Here is a 27,753-nt window from a genome sequence, read left to right on the forward strand (position 1 = left end):
CCCGCCCCTTCCAGCCCCGCCCAGCTCCGGCCCCGCCTGGCCCTGCCCAACTTCTCCCCTACACCCACGCCCTCCCTACAAGTCCCTACCGACGTCACGCCCCGCCGCGTCCGCCACGCCCCTGTCCTACACGCGCAGCCCCGCCCACCCCACCTTACCACGCCCCGCCACGCCCCAGCAAGTCACCGCCGCGTCCTCCAGCCACGCCCCACGCCCGCAGCCCCTCCCACCTCACCCTGCCTCGCCCAGCAAGTCCTCGTAGACGCCACGCCCCCACCACGTCCACCACGCCCTCAGTCCGCCTTGGCCTCGGGCCCCGCCCCTTTCTTAGGCATTGCCCACGGAGTCTCCTCCAGGCCTCAAGGATCTTTCTCACCCGCTGAACCTGTGAGGCCCAGGCATATTTTGCACCATAGTCCGTTTTAAACATAGTTTAAAATCGTGGCTTGGAAGTGGGAGGCAGGTTGGAGAGCAGGGACAGTAGCTGGTTTGGGCATACATCTCAAGACCTGCCTCATTCTTCCCTCAGAGATGAAGCGGCAGGATGTCTGACCTAGGCGCTCTCGCCCCGCAGTCCCAGGATGAGAGTTCTACCTTATTACGTAGAAAGATGTGGAAGGATTAGGGCCTGAAGTCAACCAGGATCTTCGGATGGGGCTTTTTGTTTTAGTTGGCATTTGGGGGCAGCTTTTTGAGATTTTGGGGAGGAAGCTGTCCCCTGTGCACCAGCAGTCCTGTATTGAATGGTCCTCAGTGGCAAGAGCTCTTTCATTGGGATTTGCTGGAAGAATTTGACTAACCAAGGAGACAAAGCTCATGATTCCCTTCCCCTGTCCTCACGTCATATTGCTTATTCAGCATCTTGGGGCATCTGTTCAGAGAACGGTCACGAATGGTGTTTATTCTGCAGAAGCTCATCCCTAATGTAGCCATTATCTTCAAAACCTTCCTGTGGCACCTGCGTGGCTTAGTCAGTTGAGCATCGGACTTCCGCTCAGGTCATGATTTCAGTTTGTGGGGTCGAGCCCCATGTTGGGCTCTGTGTCAGCACAGAGCCTGCTTCAGGTGCTCTGTCTCTCTGCCTCTCCCCGTTCACGCTCTCTCTCTCTCTCTCTCTCTCTCTCTCTCAAAAATAAACATTTAAAAAGCAAAAAAAACCCTTCCTGGGGCACCTGTGTGGCTCAGTGGGTTGAGCGTCTGACTCTTGGTTTCAGCTCAGGTCATGTTCTCACGGTTCATGAGTTTGAGCCCCACGTTGGGCTCTGTGCTGACAGCTCAGATCCTGGAGCCTGCTTCAGATTCTGTGTTGCCCTCTCTCTCTTCTTCGCGCCGGCTCGCACTCTGTCTTGCTCTGTCTCTCAAAAATATATAAACGTTAAAAAAAAAAATAAAAAAACACTTTCTTCCCGATTGTTTGGGTGCTTAAAGATCTGGGGAAAGAGGACCTGAAGAATGTTAATTCAGAAACTTGAGATGGGGCTAAAGCATTCTAGAAGCGTCTGCCCTCTCCACCCCCAAGCCTGGGTATGATGCGATGGGTCAAGAATACCCCAGAGGGCCACCCTCTCCCGCTGAGCCTGTTTGGTTATTTATTTTATTTTATTTTATTTTTTTCTGGGTCGCCTGAATATGGGTTTCCTCTCTCCTGCAGGTGAGAGAAAATACCAGGTTGCTATGAAAGAAACAGTTCTCTCTGCAAAGGTTTGGAATCAAGATTAAATCTTGAGGTGAACCTATCTCGCTGCTCTGGCCTTCGGCATTGCTGGGGGCCGTGATGGAGTGCATGATTTTCCCTTACAGCATCCAAAATGTAAGTTTTTAGTTAAAGGATTATTGCTAAGAAATCATTTTAATATGCGTTACTCGGTTTATAGATCAATACAGCTTGCTTGCTAGTGTAAACAGCTCGCAACTCATCTGTTGCCTTGGGAGCAGGTGAGAAACAATGGGAAATTTCCCTCTGAATTGGGAAAACAGAATGGAAATTGGCAAAGAGCCCTCATCACACTTTCTTACTGCAGCTCCAGCCTCAGCCCCACAGTCATCCCCTCTGGTGGTTTTGAAGTGTCTTAACAGCTCAGGAGAGCGCGCCATAGCCAGACTTGAATGAATGAATGAACGCTACCACCTAAGGTTTGTAATCCACCCCTCACCTCACCCCCTGCCGTCCGCCTTCCTTCTAGCACTCGCAGGGGCTTCTCCACCCACACTTAGCTTAGCACCACGTCTTTCACATCGTATGTATTTGATAGGAGTGTGCTAAAACTCTTCATGGGGACCAAAGTGGATGTGATGCCATGTTCAATGATTGCTTAACTCTTGGCAAGGGTCTGAAGACAAACAAACGTCTTGATCTGTCTGTGCAAGAAGTCTACCCTTGCAACATCTGTTGCAAGTGTAAATTTTTATCTTAAAAATCGGTGGAAGAGGGGCGCCTGGGTGGCTCAGTCGGTGAAGCGGCTGACTTCGGCTCAGGTCATGATCTCGTGGTCCGTGAGTTCGAGCCCCGCGTCGGGCTCTGGGCTGACAGTTCAGAGCCTGGAGCCTGTTTCAGATTCTGTGTCTCCCTCTCTCTCTCTGACCCTCCCCCGTTCATGCTCTGTCTCTCTCTCTGTCTCAAAAGTAAATAAACGTGAAAAAAAAAAAATTAAAAAAATAAATAAATAAATAAAAAATCGGTGGAAGAAAATAAACTAGATTAATTTTTTTTAATGCCGAAGACAGAGACTTTATTATCTCAAAAAGGGCTTTGAATCCATTAAAAAAATTTTTTTTAACATTTATTCATTTTTGAGAGTGACAGAGACAGAGCATGAGTGGGGGTGCAGAGAGAGAGGGAGACACAGAATCAGAAGCAGGCTCCAGGCTCTGAGCTGTCAGCACAGAGCCCAACGTGGGGCTCGAACTCATGGACTGCGAGATCATGACCTGAGCTGAAGTCTAAGTCGGACGCTCAACTGACTGAGCCACCCAGGCGCCCCTAATCCATTTTATTTAAGGAAAACATAACTGAAAATACAACTTCATCCTGGGTATCCTGGACCAATTTGACATTAGACATTTTTTAAAAGGTGTAGGACATTTTATCTTCATTATTGGAACTCTCTCTGTTGCCAGTGCTTCTCAAAGAGACTATCTGCAGAAATATCCTGGGTTGCCATTCAAGAGGAAGTGAGGAAGATTTCTGGAAAGATCTAACCCCTGACTGGAAGGATCACCTCTGAAGAACACATTTCCCAATTGTCCTTTCTTAGCTGGGCCTCAGTTTCCACATCTGTAAAATGAATGGGCTGGTCACTAGATAATTGTTAACATTCTTTCTAATTAGAATTTTCACAATTATTTAGTGTTTTTTTTTGTTTGTTTTGTTTTGTTTTTTGTTTTTTTGCTGGCCGAAATGAAGGGCAATTGGTCAATTGGTCAACTAATACCAAATGATGAATCTTAGTTTTTTTGTTCTTAAATGTGATTCCGTAAGAAAAGACTTCTGCTTTCACTAGGTCTCCCAAAGTATTTGTGTTTATTGGTAAGTGTTTGCATTTCAAATAGAAACTCTGAAAATAGCAGGAGAGTGAAGTCTGCCCTCTGTAAACCAGGCATCGCTTGGAATGAGTCACAGACTATCTTAAAAATACTGGAAATCTTTTTTTTTTTTTAATTAAAAAAATTTTTTTAATGTTTATTTTTGAGAGAGATAGAGCGCGAGTGGGGAAGGGGCAGAGAGAAAGTGAAACCCAGAATCCTAAGCAGTCTCCCTCCGGGCTCTGAGCTGTCAGCACAGAGCCTGATGTGGGGCTCGAACTCACAAACTGTGAGATTATGACCTGAGCTGAAGTCGGACGCTTAACCGACTGAGTCACCCAGGCACCCCAAAGATACTGTAAATCTCAATTAGTGCTTTTTTCTTCTTAAATCAATTTTATTGAGGTGTTATTTACCTACACTAAAATGCACACATTTAAAGTGTACCGCTGATCACTTTCGACAAATATTTGCCTCCAGACAAACCACCATCCCCATCACCCCCCAAAGTTCCCTCATTTCCTTTTGTAGCGGGTCGTCTTCAGACTGGATCTTCAGTGCAGATACATACATCTTCCCTTTGCATCCCATTTTTTGACTTTCCTCGGGACACAGAGGTGAACAAAGGCCCAGTCTCTGTGCTCAGGGGCCTTATACCCTAGCGCTGTAGAGTGAGCAATTCTGTAGCTAGCCTGAGCCCCAGTTTAACTACGTCAGCCTCTGTTACTGGATAAAGAGATAAGATTCTGTTTAGACCTTTGGAGGATGCCCCACATGGGGGCTCCACCCCTCTCGCCCCCACTGCCTTGAAACAAATAGCTTTTTCTCACAGGATGAGGATATTCTTAAAGTATCTCCTGCAGCTGAATACCAGTGGAGTCTTCCCTTCTATTCTTTTTTCTTTTTGCAACAGCTGGGGTAGGCAACCCCAAAGGCTCCTAGTGGATAACGGCAGGGAGGAGAATTGCTGGGCTTTTCAGATGGGTTTTGTTCTTCTCTTGAAGCTGGTAGCTTGTTTTAGAAAAACAGCCCCTAAGAATTATTTATTTTTCTGAAGAATCATGATGCATAGTAAACGTTTACTCAGTGGGATAAATAATGTAGAACAAGAAGGCAAAGTTAGATACAAGACTGGTTAATGTCCTACAGGGCAATGAAACCATAACCTTTAAGGTTATCTGTTCTACTGGACAGAGTTCATTTGCATTGTCTACCTGACAAAAATCATTTGCAACTTATCAGTTTTCTACAAATAAACATATACTCTTAGCAGGGTCTAGGTCCCAATCAATAGTGAGTCAACCCACAATTTCATTTCCCTAGAGCACTGAATGATCCTTAGGTGAACTTAGACAATGCTCCGGGAGACTTGGAAAGGACATTCAGTCCATCATTTTGTGTAAGTTTCGAATTTTGGATTGTCTCTCTTCACATGATGGCCCACACCCCTGCAAAATAATAACCAAGCGTCATTAGATCAAAGGGACAAGTGCCTCTTCCATGGCCTGTGGAGCTGCTGCGGCTCGAGCTACTGATGAGGGAACATCAGGCAAGCTGACACCTCCCCCTTCTCCCCCTCCCCTGCAACCTGCACCCCCCTCCCCCTCCTGCCCAGGGGGATATGTGGATAGGTCTGGCATTCCTCAGGGACTCCTGGCTGCCCAAGAACAAAGGAAAGGGAAAAACAAACGGTTAACTGATAGAGATCACTGTCCCATCAGTTTACAAGTGTTCTAGTAAATTGTGAGAAAAAGGCAATTTCATCAATAGCCTAATCTCCAGAAACCTATAGACTCAGTTTCCTGAAGACCCAACATCACCCTCCCCACTATAGTGATGTGGGGAACAAAGGCAAAAAGGAAACGGTAGGTAAAATTAAATTTCCTGATAACCCGCAGCCCATTGACAAACACTTGAAGCAAATACAGAGTATAACATTCTTCCAGGAACTCCCTCCTGTCTTAACTTGAACACCTTACTAAGCGAAACAACCTTAGCTTGACAATAGCTAGGCCTCCAGTATCTTATGAGCCTTCCTTAGCATATGGAAGTCCTTCTGGAGGCCTCCCTTTTGCCTTTAACTTTCCCCACCTCCTTAGTATATAACTAGTCACTCTACAACCCCAGTGCCGCACTTTCTGCCCAGGGGTCTTGTCCCCTTGCTTTAACAATAACACCTTTTTGCATCAAAGACATCTCAAGAATTCTTTCTTGGCCATCAGCTCCAGATCCCTACTTCTCCAAACCTCATCACTACCATATCAGATGTCTTTCTCCCCAGATTCTTCCTCTGTCCTCTGGGGGAAATGGCGATGTCTCAGTACAATCTGATGAATGAGTTATTTCTTGCAGCTTCCTGGGTGGTGTCTTCCTGGAATGGGAAAGACCATTGCTCAAGAACGTTTGGCTTTCCTGGAAACTGGGACTGTGAGTAAAAAGATTGATTCATTCTTCCTTGGCAACTTTAAATTGAGCTTTTTGGCCCATTTGTGACTTTACTTATACAAAGACATCTAAGCAAAAGAAAGGAAATAGGCCTGATTCGGAGTCATAGTAATCCCTATGTTGGAGAAGGCCTTTGGAGAATGCCTGCCCTGAAGCTCTGTAGGGTCCGTGCCATTGGGACAACCAAAATGCTGACTGAGTAAAGAGATCAGCAGCCACTAGACAGTTTTATATATATATATATATATATATATATATATATATATATTTTTTTTTTTTTTAATTAAAGTATGGTTGACGTGCAATATTATATGAGTTTTGGATGCACAATGTAGCAATTCGACAATTACATACATTATGAAATACCGTGACAAGTGCAGTCACCATACAAAGTTATTACAGTATTATCAACTGTATTCCCTATGCTGTATTTCTCATCCCTGTGACTTATTTATTGTACAACTGGGAGTTTGTACTTTTTGATCCCATTCCCCTGTTTTGCCCATCCTCCCACCGCCCTCCCGACCCTCTGGCAACACCACCAGTTTGTTCTATTTATGAATGTGTTTCTGGGTTTTGTTGTTGTTCTGATTTGGTTTTTAGATTCCACCTCTAAGTGAAATCCTATGATATCTGTCTTTCTCTGTCTGACTTATTTCACTTAGCATAGTACCCTCTAGGCCCATCCGTGTCGTTGTGAATATCAATTGCATTTTGGAGTACCACATGGTGTCTGGGTAGCCCTCCCTTGCGCCTCCCCTAGTCCGCAAAAAACGAGGCTGGAGTCCATCCACAGGTCTGTGCCTCTCCTGCTGGTGGCCTTAGGCAAAACCCACACATTCTTTGTATTTCTTCATTTAAATTAAAACAAAAGAAGAAAGAAAGAAAGAAAGAAAGAAAGAAAGAAAGGGAAGAGGAAGAAGACAATTAGCCTGCAGGACTCATGGGGTGGTTATAAGAACGAGTTTATTGAGTTGTTAAGGTACACAGTGCCCAGTGGGATAAACCTGTAATAAGGCTTGTGAGGGCGTTTTGTAAACCAAAAGAGAAGGTGTAATTAGTTGCGATCAAAGACCCATGACAGCCTGCAGGCTGGGTCTCCTGGGTGGCTGCAGGGACCAGAGTGGGGGGTGGTGATGGTGGGAAAAGAGATTTAACTCAGGAACGTCTGACGATCCTGCTGGTGTTCAGCCTGCAAACAAGTTCAGACAACACAGCGGGTGGCCAGCAGCCAAGCGACTGGTGTCTTGCGAAAAGAAAGGGATCCAGAATGGAATTGGTGGCTACTCAGCTCCTGAGCCCAAGCGAGCCCACGTGGGGTCCAAAGGACACACTTGAGTCCCAAGTCTGAGGCAGAGCAGGAGGCTCTTCCATTCACTCCCGCAGCCTCGCCGACCCGGATCTTGGGTAAAAATATATTCTCTCCTAAAATGACAGAACAGCCACAAAACAAGGTTCTTTTTCTTTTTTCTTAGGTTTATTTATTTATTTTGAGAGCGACAGGGACAGTGCAGTGCAAGTGGAGGAGGGGCAGAGAGAGAGAGGGAGAGAGAATCCCAAGCAGGCTCTGCGCTGTCAGCGAGGGGCCTGATACGGAGCTTGAACTCACGAACCACGAGATCATGACCCCAGCCGACACCAAGGGTCGGACGCTTAACCGGCTGAGCCTCCCAGGCGCCCCCAAAACGAGCTTCTGAGTAGCCTTTCTTGTATGGCAGGCTGCTTTCCCTGAACTCTGAGGAGCGGCCTGGCCCCCTCACAGCCCGAGTCCCAAGGTTAAGGTCTGAGCGGATTTTAGTCATTGGAGCCTGGGCCTCTGAGAGGTCAGATCTCAACGTCCTGGGTGACACGAGGAACCCGCGAAGGGATCTGAAGTCACTTCACTAGCTGGTGCCGGGACTCTTCTTTCCAGGTGGGAGCCCAACACCCCCTCCCCCAGAAGGTTGCCAGCCTTCTGGAGACATCTTGGCTTGGGAGAATCAACAGTTGAGGAGCGTGCGGGGCGATGGGGTTCCGAGTCACCAGAGGTGTGTAGAAGAAGCTTCTGGCAGGGTGTGAGCGGCATTTCTGCCACCACACCTTCCAGTCTTTTCCAGCCATTAGCCTCTCGGGGAGTAACCTCGGATCTCTGACCAGAGGGTGGGGGTGAAATCTGGCCAAACCGGTCGCAGCACCTGGGGGTGGGGAGGGGAGAAGAGAGGCTCAAAGTCTGAAAAACTGGACTTAATGGAGGCTGGCAAGACTGCCGTACTTTTCTGAGACATTTAACAACCGCAGAATCTTGCGTTTTAACATGGAAGTTTTCATCTTCATTTTATTGTATTAAAGATATTTTTTCAAAATCTTTATTTATTTTTGAGGGAGAGAGAGAGACAGAGCGTGACCGGCCGGGGAGGGGCAGAGAGAGAGGGAGACACAGAATCCGAAGCAGGCTCCAGGCTCCGAGCTGTCAGCACAGAGCCCGATGCGGGGCTCGAACCCACAAGCTGTGAGATCATCACATGAGCCAAAGTCAGACGCTTAACTGACTGAGCCACCCAGGTGCCCAATTTTATTGTATATTTTAAAAAAAATTTTATTTTTTAAACGTTTTATTATTTTAGAGAGGAGAGAGAGAGGGGAGGGACAGAGAGAGGGGGAGAGAGAGAATCTCAAGCAGGCTCCATATTCATCGCAGAGCCCTAGGTGGGGCTTGAACCCATGAACCATGAGATCATGACCTGAGCCAAAATCAAGAGCCGGACGCTCAACCGACTGAGTCACCCAGGTGCCCCTTATTACGTTTTAAAATATGAGGTGCATTCTCCAGGTTCAGATTCAAAAGTTACGGAAGGGTATATGGTGACAAGATTCCCAACCTCACAGTTTCCTTCCATGAAGGCAAGCGCTTCACGGTTTCTGTTTAACAAGATTTTTTAAAAATTGCTTTTAAAACTTCTCAGATGCTTAGAGGCTATTTCAAGGCACTGGCTGAACTCTACACGGGAGAAGAAGTGGGGTGGTTTCTGACCATGGCAGGGGTTCAGAGTTGCAAAATAATCATGGCCCAAAGACCCAGGAAGAAACTTTGACCTTCCCCCTAACTGTCTGAAGGGATGTAGATGAAGAACCTGCCTGAAGGAGATTTTGCTACATTAGATAACCACCTGATCATATGAACCAGAGCACAGACAGAAAGGGATTTGGCAAGTCTGTTTGTTAAAATTCCTCCCTCCGTCCCATTGTTTCTGAGGGCCCCGGCAAACACATGTTTACCAAACCTTTACTTTTTTTTCACCTTCCCGTGAATTGCTTTCCTTCCCTTTGAAGTCCCAGACCCTCTCCCCCCTCTTTCTAGTTCAGGATGACATATGTACCTCATTTTGCCCGACTGTCTTTGGAATCTCATGTGTGTGTAGATTCCCCATGTGTACAAGTTTAAATGGGATTTTCCCCTGTTCATCTATCTCGTGTCAACTTAATTCCTAGACCAGCTAGAAGAATCTTGAAGGACAGAGAACAATTTTTCCTCCCCAGCACCATCTTAATATTTATATTTTTATTTATTTATTTACTTTAACGTTTATTCATTTTTGAGAGACAGAGAGAGACGGAGCGCGAGTTGGGGAGGGGCAGGGAGAGGGAGAGACACAGGATCTGAAGTAGGTTCCAGGCTCTGAGCTGTCAGCACGGCGCCTAATGTGGGGCTCAAACTCACACGGACGGAGAGATCGTGACCTAAGCTGAGATCTTAACCGACTGAGCCACCCAGGCGCCCCGCCCCAGCACCATCTTTAAAGGAATGGTGGTGTTTGTCCATCCCCTTGCCAGTGAGGAAAGTTGTCCTTTGGCAAGTGAGATGGGGCAGGGAGAAAAGACCGGACAGTTGTTATGGTTACTATAAGCCTCAGTGCTGGGAATGCTGCCTCCCCTCCGCACCCCCCACCCCGCCATGTCTCTCCATTGGTGTCCACTGCTCACCAGGCAGACCCAAACACACAGGACTGCCTCAGACACGGGCCGCCAAATCTCAGCTCACCGCTACAGTGTTTACAAGATGAGATCCTGAACTTCCCTCTTCCCTGGCGGTTGAGCTCCCACGGCTCACGCCGTGACGCTCCTTCCAGGAACGGCTCTTTCTAGGGCTGCGCAAAAGCTGTGCGGTCACATGCCAGCTTGCTGGAGCTGACAGCTAAGTGGGTTTGGAGAAGATGAGAACGGCATCTTCAAATGTGACGCAGCTAGCTGGAGAACGGTCAACTCACAGGAAAAGGCAACCAGCTTGCCGAAGACGAGTCCGAGCCAGAATGAGCCGACTACCGGCGATGGTTTTCCTTTCGGACGCGGATTTCATGAAGATTGGCCACTAAAATTCAGACGTTGTCGTATACGTCACCTCTCCCCACCCTCGCAATCGCCTTGTTAGGTAGGCGTTAGGATTCGTATTTTGTAGTCGAGGATATTTTGGCTCAGCAAAGCGAAGGCGCTTGCTCGGATGAAACAGCTGGACTTCACAGCCGCCTCTCAGCAATTCTGAGGTCTTTGTCAGTCTGGGGACAAATGTTCCCTCAAAACAAGACAGGCTGGGGGGCGCCTGGGTGGCTCAGTCGGTTAAGCGGCCGACCTCGGCTCAGGTCACGATCTCGCGGTCCGCGAGTTCGAGCCCCGCGTCGGGCTCTGTGCTGACAGCTCAGAGCCTGGAGCCTGTTTCAGATTCTGTGTCTCCCTCTCTCTCTGACCCTCCCCCGTTCATGCTCTGTCTCTCTCTGTCTCAAAAATAAATAAACGTTAAAAAAAAAAAATTAAAAAAAAAAAACAAAAAAACCAAGACAGGCTGGGTTTGACATACATACCCGTGAACACAAATTGATAGACCTGCACCATTTCCTTGACACATGGAGGGCGAGTGGCCTATGGCGTCCTCTGTGGGACACTCTTCAGCGAGCGGTCACAATAGCAGTGACTCCCTCAAAGGGGAGCCCACTCCCCAACTGGTGCTCCAAGGAGCAGCAAACAGGCGATGGTGACACAGGCGGGCCAGAAAGTGAGCCCCCGTCTCGTCACCTGTGAGTCCCCTTTCTGAAGAAAGTCTTGGTCGGTTGGCCCAAGCCCAGGAAGCCTGTTGAGAACGTGGCAACTCCAGTCCCGGAGATCCTGACTAGTGTGGTCACAGCTGGGGCCAGAAATTTGCATTTGATCTACGGACTCCAGGCAATTTGGACACGGGTTCAAGAAATCACACTGAGACACTCCTGGGCCCTGGAATGGGAAATCAGCTGGGGTGGAGCAGAAAACATCTAGAAGCTTTTCCACTGAGGCCACAAGGGCAAATATCATACCCAAGCAAGTCTTAAGGAGGCCTTGAGTGTGAACAGACTCAGGCCCTACTTGGAACTGGGGAAAATAAAGACGAACTATTATATAATGAAAGCTCCTAAGTGGATGGACAGCTCCAATTAGCTTGTTCTTGGTCCGGATCTGCCCACTTGGGCCTCTTTGGTGCCCAGTGCTCTATGTCACATGCAGAGACTTTCAGTGGCAGATTGCACTTTGAGGTTAGTTAATGTCCATTATGGAAACAAAACGAAACAGAACAAAACATCATCCTGTTACAGCTAGGCTCAAGATCTTTCTACGGCGTTATAATGGGCTGTGTTTGTATTACGGGACGGCACTCATTTGAAGCCTGCCGAAAACAGGCTCATTTTCATTTTTGAAAAAAATTTGAATGCCAAACGACCCAATAGTTTTTTAAAGCCCTGCTCTTGTGACAGAACCTATTTAAGTTTATTTTATTTATTTTGAGAGAGAGAGAGAAGGGGGTAGGGGCAGAGAGAGAAGAGAGAGAGAATCCCAAGCAGGCTCCATGCCGTCAGCACAGAGCCTGATGTGGGGGCTTGAACTCACGAACCGTGAGATCATGACCTGAGCTGAAATCAAGAGTCAGATGCTTGGCCGACTGAGTCACCCAGGTGCTCTGACACATTGTTATAAATGGAGACGTTTCTCTACTCCATAAGGGCAGGATCGACCTATTTAAAACACATGGTGACTTTTAGCATGGTCTCTAATAAGCTAGGGATAGGGATAGAATAAGGCGGAATCTCCTTAGAGGTTCTTAAATTGATAAGGCAGGAAATAATTTTTTTTTAATGTTTATTCACTTTTGAAAGACAGAGAGAGACAGAGCACAAGCAGGGGTGGGGCAGAGAGAATGGCGGGTGGGGGACACAGAATCCGAAGCAGGCTCCAGGCTCCGCGCTGTCAGCACAGAGCCTGACGTGGGGCTCGAACTCACGAACCGCGAGATCATGACCTGAGCCGAATGCTCAACCAACTGAGCCACCCTGGCGCCCCAATAAGGCAGGAAATAAAAGAACACCTAGATGCATAAATGTCTGAGGGAAGAGAATCTAGCCAATCTGGCCATCTAATCGGATATGCCTGCTACTTTATGCTGAAACAAACAGTGAACATTTTTGAGATTTACAATCATATTCAAATGCAAACAATTACACAAAAAACCAGAAACGAAGCGAAAATGCCAAGGTGCCTAATTGGTATTTATGTTCTTATTCCCCCCCCCCCCCCAACAGAGTTTTACATTGCTAGAGTCACCGAAGTGCCTAGCTAACTTTCCAGTCATCCTTGAAGATAGAGGTGGGAGTGCAATAAAAAGTTAAGCGGAGTTCCCAGGAAAGGTGTTTACTCCCCACCTCTCTTCTTCCTGCCTGGAATGTGTATGTGGCTTCTGGACCTCCAGCAGCCATAATGAGACCATGAGGTAAACTTGACGGTAGAAGCCACAGCCAGGATGGTGAAGGAGAAAGATAGGAACCTAGGTCCCACCTCTGAATGTCACATATGTGAGAGAATAGGCTCTGTCTTGCTTAAGTTATTATTGTTTTTTGTTACATGAACTCGAACCTACCTATGTGCTAGGTACAGTTCCAGGTACTAGGGATGGGGTTGAGTAAAACATTTCCTGCCTCGTGAAGCTTGTAATTTAGTTGGAAGAGCAACAACAGGCAAGATAAAGAAAAAAAAAAAAAAAAAAAAAAAAAAAAGGGGGCCCCTGGGGGCTCAGTGGGTTAAGCTTCCACCTTTGGCTCAGGTCATGATCTCAGGGTTCGTGAGTTCAAGCCCCGCGTCGGGCTCTGTGCTGACAGCCCGGAGCCTGGAGCCTGCTTCGGATTCTGTGTCTCCCTCTCTCTCTGTTCCTCCCCGATGCATGCTCTGTCTCTGTCTTTCAAAAATGAATAAATGTTAAAAAAGAATTTTTTTTAAAGAAATAAAACATATACTTTTATAATTGCTAAGAAGTAAAAATAAAGAAAGGGAGCAGATATGAAGGGTGGAAGCTGGGGGGAAAGCTTGACATTCTAGTGTGGCCAGGGAAGCCGCATGGGATTTTGCCAAGGAACTGAGGTGACATTTATACAAAGACCTAAGGAAGTAAGGGTGAGAACAGAGGGATTTCTGGTAGAAGAACATTCTAGTTGGAGAGAACAGCAAACACAAAGGCTGTGAGGCCAGAATGTTCGAGAATGAACAAGGGTTTTGCGTGAGTGGAGCTGGATGATTGAGAGATCAGGTATTAGGAGCTGACGTTCAAAGAAGTGATAGGGCCATGGGGCACCTGGGTGGCTCAGTTGGTTAAGTGTCCAACTTCGGCTCAGGTCATGAGCTTGTGGTTCGTGAGTTCGAGCCCCACGTCAGGCTCTGTGCTGACAGCTCAGAGCCTGGAGCCTGCTTGGGATTCTGTGTCTCCTTCTCCCTCTGCACCTCACCCGCTCACACTCGGTCTCTCTCTCTCTCAAAAATAAACATTAAAAAAAAAAAAAGAAGAAGTGATGGGGGCAGGGTCCAGCAGGGCCTCATGGGCCATTGGAAGGATTTCGGCTTCTACTCTGAATGAGATGGAGCGATGGGGAAGGTTCTGAGCAAGGGAGTCACGAGATCTGCCTTATATGAGCAGAATCACTGTGGTCTTGAAATGAGGGAGCAGAGGGCAAAGGCACAGAGACTGATGAGGAGGTGACGGCATTGTCGAGGTGAGGGATTTAGTGAAAGCAGCGGAGGTAGGAAGATAGGGGATCGTGGATACAAGGAAGAGCCATTAAGATGACTGGTGGCCCCGGGGGGGCCTGGATGGTCCAGTCAGTAGAGCATATGACTCTTGATCTCAAGGTCACGAGTTCGAGCCCCACGTTGGGAGTAAAGCATACTGGAAACAAAACAAAACAAAACAGGATTGCTGGTGGACCAAACATGCACGTAAGAGAGAGAGTCAAGGAGGACTCCAAAGGTTTTGGACTGAGCAACCAGAGGGTTGGGATCGCCATCAACAGAGTTAGAGCAAACTGTTTCCTCTACTCTTACCCTCAATGGGAGGAGCAGATTTGGAGGGGGAATAGCAGGAGGTCAGCTTGGGATGTTTTGAATTTGAGATGCCCATCAGATGCCAGGTGGAGATGCTGACACACAGCTCGGAGTTCAGGGGAGAGATCCGGCTCGGGAGCCATCGGGATGTAGACAGTTTTCAACGTCATGTGACTGGGGGACGTCACCAAGTGAGTGAGGGTGGAGGAGAAAAAAGGATCCGAATCCTGAACCACAGGCCCCTCTGATGTTTAGAGATTTGGAGGCAAGCTGGCACCAGTGAAGAAGGTTGACAAGAAACCAGAGGGGGAGGAGGAAAACCAGGAAGCCTGGGGCCATCACAGCCAAGAGAAAAAAATATTTCACGGGGAAAGAGTGAGAGGTGGTATTCACTGCTTGTCAAGCTGGCCACATAGACCCCTCGGAAGAGTCCTTGGTACACAGGACTCTTCCTCCTGTGCGAGGAAGGTGGTACTTTACATATCACACACGCACGCACACACACGCAGGCACACACTGTTAGTGCCTCATAGCAGAATTTTCTGTGATGTGCAGTCCCATACTCAGCACTTAACCACAGGTGGCTACTTAGCACTTGAACATGTGTCTAGTGCAATTGAGAAACTACATTATGGGAGGGGCTGACACACGGCAGTCTCGTGAAATTCAGTTCCAACACAATAAGATGCCAAAGTATACCTTATCCAGGCAAACACCCTTAGCTGAACATTCAAGCCAAGTGTGAGCCCCAGGCCCGTTTTCCTAGTCCTCCCACCCTGGGACCTTGGTATCCCCTCCATACACAGCCACGTACACTTAATTTGAAAAAGAAAGCCCCAATATATTTTGATGTACTAATTAGCGCCCAACCTGCTTAAACTTTAACTACATTAGGATTAATTTAATCTTAAAATTTAAACAGCCACATGTGGCTCCTTCCTGTATTGGACAGAATGGTTCTGTGGTCTATCCCGTGACCTATTATAAATTTCTCTTCAGATTATCAGCCTAATAATTACGTGTTTTAACCGGTTAATAAGTGAGTGGTATAGAAAGGCCCTTCGGTAGCGTTTCAAAAGTCAGGTGCACGGGAGGGCAAAAAACCTGAAGAAAGAGGGATAGAATTGAAAACGCTTGAGGACTCGAATCTTGCTTCTGTCCCTTGGCTGCGGGGCCCTGACGAGTTACTGGACGTCTCCAAGCCAGCCTCATCCTCTGAGATGAGGGGTCATAACAGCCCTGACCTCCAGGCAGAGGTGGTCACGTCATTGGTGGGGTCCCGTCCAGAAGAAAAACGTGAGGCCCCTCGTGCAACAGTTATTTCAACCTGGCGGGCCACCTGGGTGGCTCAGTTGTTAAGCATTCTGATTTCGGCCCAGGTCACGATCTCATGGTTTATGAGTTCGAGTCCTACATCCGGTGAGCACAAGTCCCGCTTTGGGTAAAACACGAGCCCTGCTCCGGGTGAGCTCGAGCCCTGAATGGGGTGAACACGAGCCCCGCTTCTGGTCAAACAGGAGCTCTGCTTCGGATGAGCCCTGCTCTTCTCTCTCTCCCTCTCTCCCCACCCGCTTTCTGCCTCTGGCTAAGTTGCACCTCCCCCCCTCCCCCCAAAAAAGAATTTCGAACTGGCCACAGTGCTATGCGTAGGTCCTGTTGAACACATGGCTTGTGTGGCTGCAAGGGGGCCCACACGTGAAGCTGCCTCTAGGGTCTGAGAGGGGCTGCTGGGTGGTCTAAGTGGTGAAAAGAGTGGGCTCAGGGGGTTTGTTGCGGCTGCTGCACTGGCCTGGGGCTGAAGGCTGGGGTGGGAGATCTTTCCTGGCATCTGTTCTGGGTCTTTCCTCTTTCCACATCCTTAGACTGCTTTGCAGCAAATCTTTTTCTAGGCCTATTTGTCGTCTGGGTCTGAAACGACCACAGTCTAGCTTCTGGCAATTACCTTCAGCAAAGACTGGCCAAGAGGCCGTTACAGCTCAGCTCTGTGAGTCACGGATCAGCAAAGGAAAGGAGGGGATGGGTGGGGGTGGGAGTTAGATTGAGTTCCATGTCTCCCTGTTTCCTCATAAGCACCTTTCTTTAGTTTTTGATTTTTTTTTTTTACTTTTAAAATGTTTATATATTTTTGAGACAGAGAGAGTGAGCAAGTATGAGTAGGGGAGGGGGCAGAGAGAGAGAGCAGGCTCCAGGCTCCGAGCTGCCAGCGTAGAGCCTGACGTGGGGCTTGAACTCATGAACCTGAGATCATGACCGGAGCCGAAGTCGGATGCTTAACTGAGTCACCCAGGTGCTCCAGTTTTTAATCTTTTTTTTTTTTTTAAGCTTATTTATTTTGAGAGAGAGAGAGAGAGAGAGAGAGAGAGAATGAGCAGGGGAGGGACAGAGAGAAAGAGAGAGAGAGAGAGAATCCTAACTCCATGCCGGCAGCACAGAGCCTGATACGGGGCTTGAACCCACGAACTGTGAGATCGTGACCTGAGCGGAAACCAAGAGTCGGGAGCTTACCTGACAAAGCCACCTAGGCACCCCCCCCCCCCAATAAGCACCTTTAAAGCCAAAAAGCAGCCCCATCAACCCCCAAACAGAGGACTGTGAGCCCTGGGGTAGGGAACTGTTTGCTTACCTCCGGAGGAGAGCCTGGGCTGAGGTCACATCAGTGCCTGGAGGTGGCACTTTCTGGCAGCAACCCTGGAGGCCACACAGGTGTGAAGCGTGACTCCCCCCCTCCCCTCAGGAGCAGGAATCCTCAGGAGCAGGGGTGAGTGTGGGGAGCCGGACTTGGCAGGGCCTGGAGGGCTGCAGGCCCTTGGCTCTGTGGCTGACACCAGATTCCCAGGCATCCCCGACAAGGGGGAGGGGCCGCTAGCACAAAGTCCAGAGAGGGCCTGTGGCGGCTACGGCGTCCCTGAGGCTTCCTTCCCCCGAAGTTCACGGCCTCCTGTAGGAAGGGGAAAAAGATGGGGGAGAAAAGGATCCCATGGGAGTCCTGGGCCACCTCTGGCAGCCCCTCACCTGATCCCGGATCCCAGCACTGGGCCCTCCTGGGCTGAACTGAGCAGGGGAACAAGGTGGAAAGGCTGCTATACATTTGTTGCTCCGCCTCTTCTGGGTTTGTGTCCCTGGGCAAGTGACTCCATCTTTCCGGGCCTCCTTTCCTCACCAGTAAACGGGATGAAGCACTGCTGTTGGGAGTCGGCAGCGGCTGCCGCGAGGGAAGGCTTGAAAGCTTCTAGCACGGTCTTTGCCTGGCATCTAATCCCCGCCCTCCATCTGGTAGCCTCAAGTAGGATACCTGCCTGATGTCACTGCGGAAGCACAATATGTCTCTGTTGTGACAGTTAATGTCCCAGATGTTGTTTCTGGGCACCTGCTGTGTTGGGCAGTATGAGGAAGCCGAACCAAGTACAAAATACAGACTCCTCCCTCCAAGAAAAATACAATCGCACTGGGCAAAACACAAGTAAGCATAACCTTTTTTTTTCTTCCATTTTTTAAAATGTTTTTATTTATTTTTGAGAGACAGAGAGAGAGAGAGAGAGCACATGAGCGTGAACAGGAGAGGGGCAGAGAGAGAGGGGGACACAGAATCCGAAGCCGGCTCCGGGTTCCGGGCTGTCAGCCCAGAGCCCGACGGGGGGCTCGAACTCACGAAGCACGAGATCATGACCTGAGCTGCAGCCGGACGCTCAACCGACTGAGCCACCCAGGTGCCCCCAAACTGAAGTGTACATTTGACTTTTTTTTTTTTTTTAATTTATTTCGAGAGACAGCAGGGAGGAGCAGAGAGAGAGAGAGAGAGACAGAATCCCAAGCAGGCTCTGCACTGTTAGTGCAGGGCCTGATGCGGGGCTTGAACCCACGAGCCATGAAATCATGACCTGAGCTGAGATCACGCGTCGGACACTTAACCGACTGAGCCACCCAGGGGCCCCTGCAAGTACAAACTTCTAAGTAAGAAAACTAATGTCCCTCCGTGCAGACTATTGCCATTCAGAGGGAGAGCCTGGGGGGGGGAGCTGGAGGGCTTCTTGGAGGAAGTGGGCAATGGTGGATTCTGAAGTGCTGGTAGGCTTTTCGCCAGGAGGGGAGGTAGGTGGCACAGATTTTGGTAGAGAGTAGTCCAGGAACAGTGGCAGGAGCAAATCACGAGTGGTCACACAGGGAGGCGCGTGTTGTCTCAACAGACGGAGCAGAGCGCGCTCTGGCGTCCGAGGTACCCACTGTCAGCCCAAAGCCTGGCATCCCGTGCCATAAACACACAGAAGACACGGCATCTGCTGACCTTGTGCTGAGCCCGTCACAGTGAACTGGGGAATGTGGCCCTCAGCCGACCCAGGGGACAAAGAACCAAAGCATGTAAACAACTCAACGCCCGTTTTTCTTTCCTGTACATTTGTTTATTAAAAAAAAAAAACAGAAACAAAAACAAAAAGTGTAGGAAATGAAGAAAACGGCGCCTAAAAAGTATCTACAACAAAATAAATTATTTCCAGCGAAGGATTACAGATCCACACACACCAGTTCTCTAACCGTGACCAAGGTTACATCCCCCCGGACATATGCTTTTCCCCCTTGACTCTTCCTGGGCCTTTCTCCTCCTGGGCAAAATGACCCCAGCGCTACAGCCCAGGCCTGGACGAGCCGGGCTTCTTCACCAGCCCAGCAGACGGGTGTGGGGGCGGCCCCGGTGCAGGCAGTCCCAGCAGGAAGGGCACCGTGCCAGCACAGAAGGCATCAGCAAACGTGTCTGACTGGTTTCCAGTGACCCCGAAGTACTTTACGTAAGTGGGGGTCTGGGCTTTCAAGAAAAGGGCCAGGGGTATGTTGGGCCGGCACCTGCAGGGAGGCAAAGCTTCAGAAAATGGTTCAATTCACCTGCGGTCTCAGGAAGAAGGCAACTGGGTCTGGGGCTTTGAGCTCTCGGTTAAAAAATGGCCACACGGGGCCCAAGGGTGGCCAGCCACGCTTCGTGGCTACAAGATGCAGGGCATGGGTTGAGGGTGCTTCCGCAGAGCCCAGGAGGTCGGGGAGGGCGGCAGGTGGAGGCTGGGGCTCCTATAGGGACTGGAAGCAACGATCCAATTTCAGTTGTGGGCAGGAAGCCCCAGCCCTCCGCTGGCCCCTCATGGGGGAGGTCGCCCGCATCTCAGGCCGAGAGGCCGAGGGTAACTGGGCAGGGGGCCGCCTTTCAGAAGAGAAAGGTGCCGGGGGCACCACCAAGGTCATCACTAAAACAACAGACTCTTCCTTCTGGAAAGAGTCCAAGAGGCCTCGGAAGATACACCAGTCCGGAGACTGCACAAGTCCTCATGGAGGCAAAGTAGCAAAGTCTAGGCCGGGTGTTTCCCAGGTGAATTCACCGAACACGATGAAGCCGGTTTACCTTTACAGGAGGTCTGGCCACAGAAACACTGACCTCTGGATGGTGTTGTCAAGCCGCAACACCATCCCTCTCCTCCCAGAGGACAGCAGGGGCCGCAGAGGCAAACGCCCACAGGAGCTCGGCTGGTCATTAGTATGAACGAGGGACGCGGGGCTGTGTGTGGGAAAAACCTTTCCTGAAACAGACACCAGCCTCGAGGCCTGTCTTCTCATTCGATGAGAGATCTAGGGCCCAAACTTTCCATTTCATTATAAACAAAGCAACCCTGCAGCGGGGCGGGGGGACGTGCACTGATCTTTAGCCACAGGCTCAGCATCAGTGAGGGAGGCGAGAAGAAATATGGTGGCAGGGGTGGGGGTGGGGGGGTGGGAGGGGGAGGCTGGGTTGAACCGGGACACCAGCTGTCCCACCTAAAACTGGACCTGCTTTACCAGCTCCAGCCAGCGGCTGCTGGGTGACAGCGTGAGCCCCCCAGGCCAGCCGCACGTCCCGATCCGGATTTTTACGCAAACGTTTTAGAATTTTAAACGTTAGTGGCTAATTCTTAAAAAAATAAAAAAATAAAAAAGATTCTTAGGCCAAACCAAGCACACTGGCGGGCTGGGTCATTTCATAGTCTGTCCTGCACTGGCAGGGGGGTGTGATGGGCAGAACGATGATTCCCCAGAGATGTGCCTAATTCCCAGGAACCTGTGGATATGGTACCTCACACGGCAAAAGGGGACTTTTCAGTGTGATTAAATTAAAGAGCTCGACACGGGGAGATGATCCCGGATTATCTGGGTGGGCGGGCTTTATAAACGAAAGAAGGAAAGAGGGGCATCAGGGTCACCCTGCCAGTGACAGTGCGGGTGCCACGGTGTGCCCAGCCCCATCGGAGGCAAGGAGTGTGAGCAGCCTCTAGAAGCTTGAAAAGGCAAGGCAACCGACTCTCCCCTAGAGCCTCCAGAAGGGGCTAACACCCTGATGCTAGCTGGCCCCGTGAAACCCATCTATGCCCTTCTCATCTCCAGAACCGGAAGCTAAGAAATTTGCGTTGTTTCAAGCCACCGGGTTTGAGATAATTGGTTACGGTAGCGATAGGAAAGGAACCCAGTGGCCAGTCTCCCCTGTGTCATTAAACACTTTTAGGGGATGCAAATCCTCTCTACATTTCTGTTTAAATACCAAAGTACGGCTGGAGCCGGGACAGCCACCCACGGCAATTCGAGGAAATTTCTCTTCCTTCTGGGACTGAAGGACAGTGAGGATGACCACGAGCAGAGCAAGAGAACCATGAAGGCTCTTGTCAAAGCAGGTAAGTGTCAATGCCCTCAAACATGCGCACCCTTTCCTGGCGGGACAGATCGCAAATCATTCCCATCTTCCGGGGAACAGGCACATGTTTATCTAGTGGTCGGGAGAAGTCAAAGCCCAGCCATCCGACCAGTGAGCGTGAGCTGTCACTACGTCAGGTGAAAAGAGCTGCGTGGTCATACCTTCGACTTCTTAAATACACAGGACCCCCAAATAAATAATAATAATAAGGCACATCGTCCTTTTCATCCAGGGGGCTCCAGGGGGAGCAGGGACCTTGGATGGGCTCCTAGGGATCAGTATTGTTGCCCTGAAGAGTTCCAAATCCAGATCCAGAGCTCATTACAACCTCGTACGGGGTGACTCACAGCCCTCCCCTCTCCTTACGGCTGGTTTACAACCCAACCTGGCTTCAGAAGGATACGGACTGGGACGACTGTATCCAGGTAGGCATTCGTCACTTTCAACGTCCCATTGTCGGAACGAGCCCGCTTGGAAATCAGGGGTTGGTGGCGTCCAGGAAAACCTCCTGCCGTTCCTTCCATAAAACTCCTCTTTAGGGTTTCTGCTGGAGACCCCTAAAGGGTGTCTCAGTGCCCCGCTTTCAGCAAAAGTCTTTGGGATGGGTCCAGGTTACTCCCCAGGCTCCGTGGGCTCGTGGGTGTCCAGCAAGGGAATGTCTGTGTTCCCGTTGTTGGGGTGGGAGAAGGTATATGGTTCACTCTCAGACTCAGCAGGGAAGCTGGGGGATGGCTCGTCTACGGTCAGCTTTGCAGTCGGGGCCCTGGAGCCTGTGAGGGGCGGGGAGGGAGGGCGGTCCCCCGTGGGACCCTGGAACGGCCGGTAGGTGTCCACCTCTGGCTGCAGGAAGGAGCCGTTGGAATCTTGCAACAGATGGCCATATACCATGGTGTCATCGATGACTGCGTACACGTGGGAGTCACTGTCCTTTCGTCCCTTCTGAAACTTTTTTGGCTGCATCGGCATCTGGGTGTTGATGTTGCCGTTGTAGATGCCTACAGAGGGGCCTTTGCTTATCTTCTTTTTCCTACTGACAGACAAGGGAACAGGACAGGAAGGAAACGACCTTAGCGGTGTTCCATTTGTAGAGCCCCTACCGGAACTCGGGCACTTTGGGGTTCCCACACGTCTCCCCCAAGTCTCTCAAATCCCTCGGTCCTTGAAGTGGAAGCTCCTGTCCTTAGAATTTAGAAGGGACCAGCTTCTGGGGCGCCTGGGTGGCTCAGTCGGTTAAGCATCTGACTCTTGATATCGGCTCAGGTCATGATCTCACGGTTTGTGAGATCGAGCCCCGCGCTGGGCTCTGTGCTAACAGTGTGGAGCCCACTTGGGATTCTGTCTTCACCTCTCTCTGCCCCTCCCCCTGCTCACATGCTCTCTCACTCTCAAAATACATAAACATTAAAAAAAACAAAAAAGGGGACCAGCTTTTGTCTCCAGTCTTCACAGTGGACACAGGGTGGTGGAGACGGTGCCCGTTTTAACACTGCCTGCGCTGGGGCGCCTGGGTGGCTCAGTCGGTTAAGCGTCCGACTTCGGCTCAGGTCATGATCTCACTGTCCGTGAGTTCAAGCCCCGCGTCGGGCTCTGTGCTGACGGCTCAGAGCCTGGAGCCTGTTTCAGATTCTGTGTCTCCCTCTCTCTCTGACCCTCCCCCCTTCATGCTCTGTCTCTCCCTGTCTCAAAAATAAATAAAACATTAAAAAACAAAACAAAACAAAAAAAACACTGTCTGCACTTGGATGTGCTTCGGCGAATGCGCAGTACCCCGGGGTGGAAACATCTGACAACCAGCTCCCCTCTGTCCTACGAGAAAGGGCCGTGCCCCACCCCGACCACATCAGGTGCGGTCATGCCCAGGCCAACCCTCTACGACTCAGTCCTTCCCGTAGCTTAAGGCTTCACCCCTCCTTTGCATGGGTAGAACTCTGACCGTCTGCATTCTCAAGGATAGGACATAGGAGACTCAGGATGGAAGGCTGTATCCTAGTTTTTAGCTGGAGCCGGGGACAATGGAAGTCAGTATTAGCAGAGGGATCCAGCCCCTTCAGCAGGAAGCTGCATAAGGGGAAAGAGCTCAAAAGAAAACAGCATTTAGGCCGGGACGCCAGAGTTCCTCGGTAACACCATTAACCTTTGGTTTGTAATGTTCTTTGGTCCTTGGGCGTGGACGGGCATTAGCACTCGCTGCCACGGAAAACGCTTCGCCCTCCATCGCCACGAGCCAAAAGCAGGGGATGTTGGCTTTTTAACTGACCAGTGATTCAAATGGAGGACATTAGCCCAATTAACATAATGGACCGTATAACGCACAGGCTGGCGGCTCACTAACTGTGGACAGGCTCTCTGTCCTTTTCTGAGATAAAAAAATAATCTAGTACATTTAGCTTGTAACACCGCGTGTCTGGCTGGACTGATGGGTTCCGAAGGCTCCAGCCTGAAGCCCTGAGACGGACGCCCCTCACTCGTGCTTCGCAGAGCCTCGATGCTCTCCACGAACGCTCTTTTCAGGCAGTTCTGAAGCTGGTCCTTCATTTCGTCCCTCTGCCCCCACACCGGGCGGTGGGAGAGACTCTGTCCTGCTCACTGTTGCATCCCCAGCACCGTGCACGGTCCCCAATGTCCAGGAGGCCGTCATTCCCAATGCAGAACCTCCCTGCCCTCCTACAGCTGGTGGCCTCCCCCACCGCAAGGCCGGGGCTGCCGATTCTCAGGCCAGAAGCTGGACCCTCCCGTCACCCGGTTCCCTCCTGATGGGCAGGGGCCCAGTGTTAACACGGAGCTTTCTGGTCTGGGTGGAAGAGACTGCACCGCAGACAAGGAAGCTTCCTAGAGAAACCATAAATCGATGATTCACAAAAAGAAGTCCTTTTTCCCCGTGCGATATATGTACAATCCCATCTCATGGAGAAGAGGTGTTTCCCCGGATCGGCCGTGGGCAGCCCCCTCCTCATCAGCAGAGATATTTCTGGACAGTCTCACTGTTGGTCAGGAATTTCGGTTGTGTGCTCATGGCCCCAGTTAATAAAAAAAAATTTCGTTTTGGCTTGTTGGAAGGTTGAGTCGTGCTAAGGAAAGCAATTTCCCCCCTCCTTCCTCACGGCTTTCGTCAGAAATACGAGCAGAACTGATCAAATCTGGTAGCAGCGTATATTAGGTCTAAAAAGGTCAACGCTTCCCTTTCATGAAACAGCAGCCGTCACCCTGAGGGGGAGGGAGGGGAGACTGAGTCAGATAACTGGGTCTTCCTTCCTCTTGCCCACAGGGCTAGCTTTTTGGTGCCTGTCTGGAGTCCAATAAACAGACATAAAATAGTTTAAGAAACCTGAGGAGAACATGCCGGGGGGGGGAGAGGGCAGCGTACGTTTGCTCTCAAGGGGACAGAGGACACAGGCTCAGAGGCCCGGTCTGGCGGGGCCGACGTGATGGTTTTCCTACTAAGGTCACCCCGGTGATGGCCACCGTGTGATGAGCAGACAGTACATGACTCACAGCTGACTTGTGCTGAGGCAGCTGTGTAAAAAACTGCAGGCCAAAGTGTCACCGGCCGTGTTTTCTGTTTTTTTCCGCCCCGTCCCCTCCAAACAATATTATCTAACACCGATCCTCGGGAGAGAAACCGGGAGCAAGGAAAGAAATCCGTAATTCACGACAGCTCTGGTCTGTGGGATCTAAGGAGGCGTCAGGGCAGCTGAAGACAGTTTTGAGAAATTCCACCTACTTCTTTCTCACGAAGCAAATGATGAGTCCGAGGGCAAACAGCAGCAAGGCGCCACCTCCCACGATCGCCGTGATGATGACAGTCAGGTCTGTGAGCAGAGACACGAGGGAGAGGGATGAGGAGACGCGGGGGCGTCGGGCCGACGATCAGCCGGAGGAGACAGTCTCCAGAGATGGCCGCCATCCCTTCCTTCCCCCCGCCCCCCATACACACACGCTGCTCCTCACAGTGAGAGGACCCTATTTCCCCCCTTCTCGACTCTTCTTGACTCGCCGGTTCCGGGGCCTTCTAGAGGACTGGCAACATCTTGCACTTCCTGTCTGAGGGCAAGCCAGTCAGACGCCACAGAAGAAGTCTGACGACGCTGAGGCCACCATGTTGTGAGGAAGCCCAAGCCAGCCATGTGGAGACTCTGTGAGGAACACACACCAAGAAACCTGGCCGAAGGTGACTACTAAGGCTCCAGACATCTGTCCCCAGGTGAACCATCCCAGCCAAGAGCAGAGAAGAGCCACGCTGCCGTGTCCTGTCCAAATTCCTGACCCACAGGATTGCGGGCAAGCAAAATGGTGTATCGTCTCAGCTACTAAATCTTGGGGCTGTTTGTTACACAGTGATAGGTAACTAAAACAAACTGGGGGCCCTACCAGATCCACTCCAAAGGCTACGCTGGGCCTACCCCTGGGTGTATTTACCGGGTCGCCACAGCCTGTTGAGAGAGGAGAGCAGAGGGGTGGAGGGAAAGCAGGGAGTCAAAAGTCAGCAGTGAAGGTGTTCAGGACAGGGTTGTTTCACCTACACTACTCTTTTCCTACAGTTGTATAAGAAGAAAGGAAATAAATCAGACAGGGAGACCCACGCTGAGCAGGGATTTAGCATTTCTTGCTTGTTTACCAAGAAAACGAAAGGTGAGGTTAAGAGGGAAACAGGAATAAATGGGGCGTCTGGCGGGCTCGGTCAGAGGAGCATGCAGCTCTAGATCTTGGGGTCGTGAGTTTGAGCCCCCCATTGGGTGTAGAGATGGCTTAAATAAATAAACTTAAAAAAAAAAAAAAAGAAAGAAATAGAAGTTAATGACAGAAAATGAATGTGAGAGAGTCAGCAAACCCGGGAGCTGAGCTGAGACTATGACAGAGCTTCTCACTTGTGGTTTTTGGTTCCCCCCAGTTCTCCTGCTGCTGATCAGCCGTGTGGCTTGGGCAGACACGCAGTCTCTCTGACCTCCAGAGAGGGAAGGAAGGGGCCGGGAGAAACCACCTCCACGGTCCCTTCTGGTTCCAACACTCTGTGGTGCTCGGTGACTCTCTTGGAATAAAGGCAAACGTGGCCCCATTCAGTGGCCGTGCCGCACATGCGTTTCCTCGCTGGGAACCCTTCAGCGGATTCTGCAACTCTGAGCACGAGACCTGCCCCCAGGGGCCTTTTCCAGGGCTTCACCGGACTTGGAAAAAAATGCCAACACCAAACATCTGTGTCGCACTTTCCAGGTCCCCGCATGTGAATCCCCAGCGTGAAATTCCCGCTGATATTTCTCTGAGGTAGTTATTACCATCCACCCTCTACAGACCAGGAAGGTTAGGGGAGTGAAGAAACTTCCCCAGTTGTCAGAGAGAGATTAATGGTAAATGACCGTGACAGACGGACAATAAAAACGTACTAGTTCTCCCCACTCCCTGAACCATATCTTTTACTTTGTGACCCTTGTGGCTCCTCCCACCGAGAAATGGAGTCGTTTGGTCCGCCCCTTGACTTTGGGCAGGGCAGAAGAATTCCAGGAGGGATGGTGTATGAGTTCCTAACCCAAGCATCGAGAGACCTTGTAGGCTTCCCCCAGACTCTCTTGGATCTCTCTGCTTCTGCCATGAGAACAAGGCCCAGGCTGGAGTGAAAGGGACAGTGGGGAGGAGAGCCAAGGAACCTAAGTGTCCCAGCTAATTGAGGCTGGGCCCCAGACTTGTGAGAGTGTGCGGCCAAGCTCGGCAAAGTCCTCTAGCTCCGTGCAGCTGCCCACGGGTGCATGAGTGAGTGAACCCGGATAAGCCCAGCTCAGACCAGAACCGCCCAGCCAACGCGTGAGCAATAACAAACGGCTGTTTTTAAGCCGCTGAGTGCCGGGGCCGTTTGTTACGCAGCACTGCTGATGCAAAAGCTGACAGAGACATGGACAGCCAGCACTCAAATCCCTGTCTTCTGACTCCCTCCCAGGCTTGCCCCCCAGGCTTCGGCCGCCCATTTGCCGTCCACCGCCACCCGTACAAGACCTTGCAGGCCCTTACCCATAGTCCTTGGGGTAAGCAACACCCAGAAGAACAGGTCCAGCTGCTTGCCACTCACGGGGCTGCAGTTGGAGATGTTGACCCAGAAGCTGTGGTGGTGGAAGCTTGGCTTGGGGAGGACCTCGTCCTCCAGGCTGAAGATCTCCTCGGCCTTGGTCCGCTGCTCCTGGATGATCATGAATGCACGCCCCGTCTGGCAGACCACGCCGGTCCGCTCCTTGAGGAAGGTCAGGCAGGCCACCTGGCCGCTGGGCACACTGATGTTCCAGGACACTGAGGTGAGCGACGGCAGGCCCCGGTCCCAGTTAGGGCTCCTCAGGTAGACCTTGCTTTTTGTGTCTGGGGTCACCGTGAAAACGCCTTCCTCTGCAGGAAAGGGGAGAGAATCCACATAGATGTGTCACTGAACCCAAAAAGAGGGGAAAACGACAGAGGAGAGGACATTCAAGTGCCTGGACTAGCGTCGTCCAACAGAGCTCTCTGCGGTGACGTTAAAGTTTCTCACAGGCTCACCTCATTTTGCTACCTTTTGCGGATCCTGCGCTTTTTACAGATTGAAGGTCTATGGCAGCGCTGCGCCCAGCAAGTCTGTGGCGCCATTTTTTTACCAACAGCATGTCTGTGGCGCCATTTTTTTACCAACAGCAAGTCTGTGGCGCCATTTTTTTACCAACAGCAAGTCTGTGGCGCCATTTTTTTACCAACAGCAAGTCTGTGGCGCCATTTTT

General features: G+C 50.5%; 1 protein-coding gene across 1 annotated transcript in view; it reads right to left on the reverse strand.

Annotated features, from left to right (window-relative positions):
- Positions 1-20,065: 20,065 nt before the first annotated feature.
- CDCP1 (CUB domain containing protein 1) overlaps positions 20,066-27,753 on the reverse strand; it is a 21,615-nt gene continuing 13,927 nt past the window's right edge. Inside the window, exons 5-7 of the mRNA XM_049642508.1 lie at positions 27,026-27,391; positions 24,750-24,837; positions 20,066-22,058 (exon numbers count right to left, since the gene is read on the reverse strand). Coding sequence (XP_049498465.1) covers positions 21,641-22,058; positions 24,750-24,837; positions 27,026-27,391 — 872 coding nt within the window. The 3' untranslated portion in view covers positions 20,066-21,640. The remainder of the gene's footprint in view (positions 22,059-24,749; positions 24,838-27,025; positions 27,392-27,753) is intronic.

This window comes from Panthera uncia, chromosome A2 (genome assembly GCF_023721935.1).
Source record: "Panthera uncia isolate 11264 chromosome A2, Puncia_PCG_1.0, whole genome shotgun sequence".
Taxonomy (NCBI): Eukaryota; Metazoa; Chordata; class Mammalia; order Carnivora; family Felidae; genus Panthera; species Panthera uncia.